Genomic DNA, 9474 nt, shown 5'->3' with positions numbered 1-9474 from the left:
CGAGGCACTAGCAAGTGAAGCTATCCTGCATTGCCACCTCCCTCCGACTCTCAGCTGTGAAGTTTTTTTTCAGCCCCAAGGAGGCGCTAGCGAGGGATGCGATCTCTGTGGTTTGCCTGCTTTTCTTATTGCTTCTGTCTCCCAAGATCAGTTGTGCTTTGGAATCTGTTTTTTATCCCCAAGTAGGGGATAAAACCCAGCAAACTAATGTGCTGAAGCTGACCAGACTAAGGATGCTAACCAGATGAATACATGGTAGGTAGATTTTTTCCCCCCTATTTTCCTCCCCCAAAACTAAGCTGCGTCTTATACTCTGGTGCGTCTTTTTTTTTTGAAAAATATTTTTTATTTATTTTTTAAACATCTTAAACATAAAATACATCTTTTGAGAGCGAAGGTTTGGTCCGGTCATGAATAGGTACAATTGCTCACACTTCTTTAACAAGCTCGATTCCAAGTTTCATACGTTTCCATCTTTTAAAATAAAAGTCAAACCACAAATTTTTATCACAAATTCTAACATCTTAATCTAAACATTTAGCATTCTATTGTATCACCATAAATCAATTTCCAAATAAATCTCCTTTTTATATGAATCTTTAGTTTCCAAATAAACACAATTCTAATTTTTATATCTTTATAAATCAAAATTCCATATATATTCATTAATCTCAAGACCCATTTCATCAAATCTCTATCTTAACCTCTATTGATTTACATCTAATTTTCTTAGGCTTATCATCAATTACACTTCTCATTTTACATAAAATCATTTCAAAATCATTTCACATTGTTTAATTATCATCCATCATCTTCTTTTTCACCCCAACTGATTTCCAACATTTTTATCTTTAGGCTGTTTTCCAGCATATTCTCCTCCACTCCTAAATCTATTGTTTGGCTGATTCATAGCATTTTTATTTTGGCTGTTTTCCAGCATAATCTCCTCCATTCCCTCTGGTGCGTCTTATACTCTGAAAAATACGGTAGATTTGTATGAGGAAACTGGTCACGCATGTAAGGTTTCGTGTTTTGCCCCCCCCCCCAACTCTTCAATCTGCAATCTCTGGAAAGACTGCAAATAAATTCAATCGCTTTGCTAATAATCTTTCCATCTACAAAAACTTTCCATCAAATAAAGAAAATTGGTATAACTTTGAAGAATATTCCCTAAAAGTCTTCAGGAGGCAAATTGTCATAGGTCCTATTTAGTAGAACCACAGGGGGCCATGATGCCAACCTATCATAAATCTTAAGATTTACAAGACAACCATCTACCCTGTTGCACATTGGCCAATCCACTATATTGTGGATTGGCCAATGTGAATGCTGGGCAGCAACAACAGGGACCAAAAGCTCTCCCCATGCCATGGAAATGCGAATGCTCCTTTGGATATCGGGCATCTCCCTTCTTGGCCACATCGCAAATGACACCATTCGACAGCATTTTGGCGTGGCACCAATTATTGAGAAGATGAAAGAAGGCCGGCTCCGCTGGTATGGACACATCCAGAGAGCAGCACCTTCCACCGTGGCCAAGACTGCCTATCGACTAGAAGTCAACGGCCGGCGACCTTGCGGGCGCCCAAAACAGAGATGGCAAGACACCTTCAACAAAGATATGCAAGCTGCAGGCCTGCGCCCTGGAGATGCAACTGACCGGGCAAAGTGGCTTTCAAGGATCCGAAAAGCAGACCCTGCACCTGCGGGAATACTCTAGGAAGAAGAGGGGCATGCGTGATGGCTCAGCGGTTAAAGATGCTGAGCTTAAGTCAGTTGGAAATCTGACAGCCAGGTTCAAGACCTGAGTACAGCACGATGGGGTGAGCTCCCGTCCCTTGCCTCAGCTCCTTCCAACCTAGCAGTTCGAAGGCATGCAAAACACCAGTAGATAAACAGGTACCACTTTGGTGGGAAGGTAACAGCGTTCCGTGTAGCTTGGTGTATAATCGTGCCAGCCACATGACCACGGAAGTGTTTTCAGACAGCACTGGCTTCCTCTGTTAGGAAACGGTGATGAGCCGGACATGAGTGGACAGGGGAAACTTTTACCTTTACCTATAGCAAAACAGCATTGGTTGCCTTAATTTGAAAAGGGTAGCATTATTGGGCTTCTTGGTGTTATCTGACTATGCCATTTTTTTTGCACATCTTTCAAGACTAAGAAATATGGTAGCAACCTGACAACAACCCAACTCTGAGCCACATTTGTTCTCCACAGCTGTGCAAGGTGCCATCCCCCTCAGAACTGGCTTACATTATTCCTGTAAGTCTACATGTAAAAAAACCCTTTGCATTCCCCATGTTAAGACCCAGATTGCAAACAATTTCCCAGAAATTTTAAAAAAATTTTTTTAAAAAAAATTGAGAATATAAAATATTCAGTTTTTATTTATTTATTTATTTATTTATTTATTTATTTATTTATTTATTTATTTATTTATTTATTTATTTTAATCCTCTCCTCCAATGGCAGAATATTCCAGAGGTTGGGGGCAGGGGTGAAATCCAGCCGGTTCTGACAGGTTCTGGAGAACCGGTAGTGGAAATTTTGAATAGTTCGGAGAACTGGCAAATACCACCTCTGGCTGGTGGGGTGGGAATGGAGATTTTGCAATATCCTTCCGCTGCCATGCCCACCAATCCACGCCCACAGAACCGGTAGTAAAAAAAATTGAATTTCACCACTGGTTGGGGGGCCACAGCAGAAAAGGCTATTCTCTTGGACCCCTACAACAGATGGGATAGATAGATGGGGAGAGGGAAGGAGGGGCAGGCAGACAGGATGGATGGATGGATAGATAATAGATGGTAGATAGCTGATAGATAAATAGATATAGATGGATAGATTAGATAGATAGATAGATAGATAGATAGATAGATAGATAGATAGATGATAGATAGATAGATATGGATGATAGAGGGGGAGGGAGGGAGAGGGGCAGGCAGAGAGACAGAGTTAGGATGAATGGATAGATAATAGATGGTAGATAGATAACTGATATAGATGGATAGATGATATAGATCAGAGGTGGGCAACTATGGCCCTTTTATGACTTGTGGACTTCAATTCCCAGAATTCCTGAGCTAACATGGCTGGCTCAGGAATTCTGGGAGTTGAAGTCCACAAGTCATAAAAGGGCCATAGTTGCCCACCCGAAATAGATGATAGAAAGAAAGGCAGACGGATATAAATGGTGGATAGATAATATGGATGATAGATGATATAGATAATAGAAATAGATAAATATACAGATATATACATAGTGATATAGTGAGATATAGAGATACATTGATATAAAGATATGTGTAGATATATAGATATACATGAAAATACATTCAGTTCCTAAAATATCAGTCTCTCGCCAGAAATGATGGAGGTTGTCCTCTTTAAAAAAAACAAAAAATATCTGGCAGTCTGCAGCTGCTGTAAAAGGTGCTTCATTTCACAGCGCTTCAAAGCAATCAGGCCCAGGCAGGTTGACATTTTTACAGGCCCAAAGCGGCACCTGACGGCTGAGATATTGTGTGACGTGAAGGACCATAGTCCAGAGGCCACACGGAGCAGTGTGCGACATCTGGTAGCCTGAACGAAGGGCTTGAACAAGGATGAATCATCAAGACAGGATGTGACTCTAAGGCAGGGCTCAACTGCCTGGGAGGAAAGCATTTTGGTTATATATGTTTTTATATTCCAGGCGTTCAGAGCTCCTTAGAGAGCCCTCCTCCTATTGCAGGGCTGGGGAATTCTGGGAGTTGAAGTCCACAAGAATAGAGTAGAATTCTTTATTGGCCAAGTCTTAAAAAGTCATTAAGTTTGAGGAGCCTTGCTCTACTAACAGATTAACAGAGTTGAAAGGGACCTTGTAGGTCATCTAGTCCAACCCCTCCCCCCCCCAGCAGGAGACCCTACACCTATTCTGACAAATGGCAGTCCAGTACTACTGTATCATTCCACAACAATCTTGCTAGGTAGGCTCGTCCCCATTTTCTGGCCCCCGCATTCTCCCTCCCATACATCTCTCTAAATTATTCGAGGGCTGTTGTCACCCTTTCCCCCACCCTTTTTTTTTTATTAATGGGGATTTTTAATAACCAGAGCAAAGAAAATAAGTAAAAAGAATAAAAGATGCACATAAAGAGGAAAAAATGGATAAGGAAGAAAAAACACATACAGGCAATCCTCGACTTACAACCATTCATTTAGTGACTGTTCAAAGTTACAATAGTGCTGGAAAAAGTGACTTATGACCATTTTTCCACAGTAACAACTGTTGCCACTTCTCCCGTAGTCACGTGATCCAAATACAGAAGCTTCGCAACTGACTCCCATTTACAACGGTCGCAGTGTCCCGGGGTCATGTGATCTCTTTTTGTGGCCACCTGACCAGGAAAGTCAAAGGGGGGGAGCCCGATTCATTTAACAACCCAGATGACTAATTTAACAATCGCAGCGATTCCCTGAACAATAGCGGCAAGGAAGGTGCTAAAATGGGGGCAAAATTCACTTAACAACCTTGCTTAGCACACCATAAATTTGGGGCTCAACTGTGGTTGTAAGTTGAGGACTACCTGTAATTTCACCCTCCCAAATAACGTTAGGAGGAAGCATCTCTTCTCCCTGCAACCCCTCCCCCCCTCTTATCCAGACCCCTGCCCATAACTCGGGTCTCCCCGCCCCCTCCACTTCCCGAGAACTTTTAAAGAAGAGACCAGAGACGGGCACTCATCTGAAATAGTATATAGCAGGGGTCTCCAACCTTGGCCACTTTAAGCCTTGGCAGACTTCAACTCCCAGAATCCCCCAACCAGCTGGGGGATTCTGGGAGTTGAAGTCCGCCAAGGCTTAAAGTGGCCAAGGTTGGAGACCCCTGCTATATAGCCTCTCCTGCTTGAGCAGGGGGCTGGACTAGAAGACCTCAAAATGATCCCTTCCAACCAATACCCAGGGACAAGGAAGGGCGGCCCATTTTGCACCCCCGTCCCCCTCCCCTCCAGTCCCCCCTCCGCCCCATTGACGTCTGAAAGAACCCAACCCATCCATTTATACGCTCTGCCCACCCTTTGGTGGTGGTGGTGGTGGTGGTGGGGTTTGCCTCCCCCGTGTCCACTTTCACCCCCTGAAGCCCTTCCGCGGCCGCCAAAGAAGTAGCGTCGCAGCTCCTTCGCCGCCCCAGCAGCAGCAGCAGCTCCCTTGGCAACATTGTAGCAAGGCCCGGCGAGAAGTAGTAGAGGGGTGGGGGCGACTATCCCATCGCAGCCCCGCCCCCGGCCCGGGAGAGCCGAGCGCCGCGTCGTCCGGTCCTGCGGCTCCCCTTGCCCGCCCGGTCCCGGCCGAGAGGGCCCCGCGGGCGGGGAGCCAAGCCGTCCCGGCTCCTCCTCCTCCTCCTCCTTCTCCACCTCCCCTTCCCGGCTAGGCAGGCAGGCAGCGCAGCCCCTCTCGGCCCTGCCCTGCCCTACTCCGGTGCGAGCGAGCGAGCGAAGCGGCGGTTGCCGGGAGACCCTCGGAGCGCGGACCCTCGGAGCAAGCGAGCGAGCCCCCCGCCATGCCGCTGCTCTTCCTGGAGCGCTTCCCCTGGCCCAGCCTGCGCGTCTACGCGGCGCTCAGCGCCCTGGCCCTGCTGGGCTGCCTGCTCAGCGCCCACAGCGCCCTCCGCCAGGCCGAGACCCCCGAGCCCGGCCCCGGCCCGCCCGAAGGGGGACAAGCGGCCCTCGAGCCTCCCCCGCCGCCTCCGCCTCCGCCGCTGTCGTTGCCGCCGGGCCACGGCCCCGCCGCGCTGGACCTCGCCTACTACCTGCTCTCCGACGGCCTCTGCGTCTGGGTGAGCCCCCCGGGGTGCGGGGGGGGAGGAGGGCGGACTCCGGGGCCCATCATCCCCAGCTGGCGAGGTGGGGGTGTACTTAGAGGAGCCTAGGGAGATGGATTCTGAGTCCCATTATCCCCAGCTGGTGGGGGGGGGGCGTGAAGGTAGAGGAGCCTAGGGAGATAGACTCCCATTATCCCCAGCATGTGAGGGGAGGGGTGAGAGAGGCAGGAACCTAGGATTTCAGGTCCCATTATCCACAGGTGGTGGGATGTGTGTGAAGGTAGAGGAGCCTAAGGGATGGACTCCGGGGGCCATCATCCCCAGCTGGCAAGGGGGGGGTGTACTTAGAGGAGCCTAGGGAGATGGATTCTGAGTCCCATCATCCCCAGCTGGCAAGGGGTGGTGTACTTACAGGAGCCTAGGGAGATGGATTCTGAGTCCCATTATCCACAGGTGGTGGGGGGGACGTGAAGGTAGAGGAGCCTAGGGAGATAGACTTCCATTATCCCCAGCATGTGAGGGGGGGTGAGAGGCAGGAACCTGGGGGGGGGACTTCAGGTCCCATTATCCACAGGTGGTGGGGTGTGTGTGAAGGTAGAGGAGCCTAGGGGATGGAACCTACCTCCTAGCCACATTTGGAAAACTGGACCAATAGGACAATGATGGGGCCAATGTGTCAGTCAGGAAGTAAAATTATGACAGAGGGAGGAGATGTGAGGTGGTAGGACCACTCATTGAAACAACCCTGGGGTGTAGGTTGGATTGAGTGGGAGGCGTTGGCTCAGAGACCCCCCCCCCCCAGGAAGCTTTGTGCTTGAGAAGAATGGGAAGCTTCCTAGGTCTAGGTGGGCCTTGAGGGATGTGTGGGTAGAAGACGTTTTTTGAGGTCCGCATGGCATGAGGGACCTAAAGAACTCGGGGAGAGGGGGCATTGAAGTTGCTTTGAAGTCAATGTGAAGAATAGTTGGGGTGCAGGCACGTCTCTTAACCTGGGATGAACAGTTGGATGGCCTCCAGTTGGTTTGGATGGCATCTCCCATCACCTTGGACGATGGCCAAATGGCTGGGAATTAGGGAAGCTGTAGTCTTTCAATGTAAGGTTATCCTTGGCTTGATCGCCTTACTGGTACGAGGGACAAATTCTTGAATTTGCTTAGAAAGAGATCTCGGTTTCCAAAACGGATCGAGTTTTGGGTCTCTCAACAGGTTGCTTTAAAAAGACCTGGACGAGTTCTGCATAATCTAGAAATGCTAGAGAGAAGAGAGAAAGAAAAATGCATTCTTCTGCGTGTTAAGCGCTAAAGAATGTAAGGGTTGGAAGGGGTTGCGAAGGAAATCTAGTCCACCCTGTTGTGCGTGGTGCCAAGATTCACAACTGCAGTGGTTGGAAGCAGGGACAAACTTTTTCCGTTGCTATCGTTCACTTTTCCACCTTGAATGTATGGGTTTTAATTCACACAGCAGGCTGAACCTAAAGGCAGGTTAACTTTTAACTCGCTTGTTTTTTTTTTATTTTATATAACATGGTTATTCATTCATATCTAGGCAGTCCTCCATTTACACAACTGGAATCAGGATTTTCACCGTTAAGCGAAGTGCTTGTTCAATGAGTCAAACGCAATTTTACAACTTTTTTTTTTTTTTTGCCATGGTGGTTAAGTAGATTGTTTTAGTTATTAAGTGAATCACATCTTGGTTGTTAATTGAATCCAGCTTCCCCAAATCGAAAACCAGCTGGGAAGGTTGCAAATGGGGATGAGGCAGTGGTTAAATGTAAAATTTGTTACTACCAGTTCTGTGGGCGTGGCTTGGTGGTGGGGGGCTTAATGTGACTGGGTGGGCGTAGCCAACTTTTTTTTTTTAACTTTTAAAACCATTTTTTCTACCAAAAAAAATAATGTAAAAAAATGCTTTTAAAAGGCTCTGACGATCCCAGCTGAGTTGCCTGATCGTCAGAGGCTTTTAAAAGCATTTTTTAAAACAACCTCTTCGGCGGAAGAGGTTGTAGAAAAAATGTTTTTAAAAGAAAAAAAAAGCCTCTGTCAATCAGGCAACTCAGCTGGGATCGTCAGAGCCTTTTAAAAGGATTTTTTCTACAACCTTTGGCGGAAGAGGATGAGCCATGCGATCATCAGAGGCTTTTTTTTTTTTAACTTTTAAAAGCATTTTTTCGGCCAAAAAAGGTTGTAGAAAAGGTTGTAGAAAAATGCTTTTAAAAATAAAAAAAAAGCCTCTGATGATTGCGTGGCTCAGCTAGGCATATGGGGGGAGGGGGCAGGGATTTTTTGCTACTGCTACCCGCCGCCATCACTACCGGATCAGGCGATCCGGTCCGAACTGGGAGCATTTCACTCCTGGGATCCCAGGATGCGGCAGCCATTGAAAAAACATTCTGGTTGTGATCATGTGACTGTGGGAATCCTGCGACAATTGTAATTGCAAGATTGGTTGTAAGTTCTTGTTTTTTTCAGTGCCATTATAACTTAGAATGGTCACTAAACAAACAATTTTAAGTTGAGGACTTCTTTACTCAAATTGGCCGTCCTTACTACAGGTTGTCTTCGACTTAACAGCCACAAATAAGCCCAGAATTTCTGTTGTTAAGCGAGACATTGTTAAGTAAGTTTTGCACCGTTTTACGACCTATCTTGCCAGAGTTGTTAAGTGAATCGCTGCAGTTGTTAAGTTAGTAACACCGTTGTTAAGTGCATCTGGCTTCCCCGTGGACTTTGCTTGCTAGAAGGTCGCAAAAGGAGATTACGTGACCCCGGCAACCGTCATAAATACGAACCAGTTGCCAACCGTCCCAATTTTCATCATGTGACTGTGGCAACGCTGCAACAGTTGTAAGTGTGAAAATTTGCCATCGCTCCCTTTTTATTCAGTGCCGTCGTAACTTTGAACGGTCGTTAAATGAACCGACGTAAGTCGAGAACTGTACCTGTCCTGCTTTTCCTTGGTTTCTTATTCAATCTTAAGCTTTACAGGTAGCTGCTTCCCACAATGTAGTTAAGACAGTAGCTAGCCTTCCGTAACACACAAGATTGAGATGCTATTTTTGTTGCGTTGAACGTATTGTGCAAACCCACTCTGAACAGGACGTTGCGTATATAGATCACTGCGGCTGCGATGAGCTCTTCCCGACAACTCTTGTAGGGCAAATGGGCGAGGATTCTTGGCATGTTATTATCTGGGTTAAATTGCTTCACATTACTACTGAATTGGCTTAATAAGCCTGCTATGTGCCAGGTGAGCTCATAATGCCAGGTACACATTTTCAAACCGTCAGTCGCTTGGTGTAAAAAGAGAGACCGATATACAATGGAACGATTTGTAACATAAAATAATACAATTAACGTAATAACAGATAGTCCTCTATTTGCAACCATTTCTTTAGTGGCCATTCAAAGTTACAGTGAACTTTGAACTGAAAAAAAAATGACTTATAGCAATAGCACTTAGATTTAACAATCTGGTTCCTCATTTTACCCACCTCGGAAGGATGGAAGGCTGAGTCAACCTTGAGTTGGTTAAGATTGAACTGCTGACAATCGGCAGAGTCAAGAAGGGAGGGAGGGAGGGAGGGAGGGAGGGAGGAAGGAAGGAAGGAAGGAAGGAAGGAAAATAGCAATAGCGCTTAGACTTATATACCCCTTCGTAGTGCTTT

General features: G+C 46.5%; 1 protein-coding gene across 1 annotated transcript in view; it reads left to right on the top strand.

Annotated features, from left to right (window-relative positions):
* Window positions 1–5427: 5427 nt before the first annotated feature.
* AMFR (autocrine motility factor receptor) overlaps window positions 5428–9474 on the top strand; it is a 46215-nt gene continuing 42168 nt past the window's right edge. Inside the window, exon 1 of the mRNA XM_070952929.1 lies at window positions 5428–5822. Within this exon, the coding sequence (XP_070809030.1) occupies window positions 5547–5822 (276 nt within the window). The 5' untranslated portion in view covers window positions 5428–5546. The remainder of the gene's footprint in view (window positions 5823–9474) is intronic.

Source organism: Pituophis catenifer, unplaced genomic scaffold, assembly GCF_029215685.1.
Source record: "Pituophis catenifer annectens isolate HBS135680 unplaced genomic scaffold, rPitCat1.0.hap2 SCAF_13, whole genome shotgun sequence".
Taxonomy (NCBI): domain Eukaryota; kingdom Metazoa; phylum Chordata; class Lepidosauria; order Squamata; family Colubridae; genus Pituophis; species Pituophis catenifer.
The sequence above is the reverse complement of the archived record's forward strand: the minus strand, read 5'-3'. Positions and strand labels throughout refer to the sequence as shown.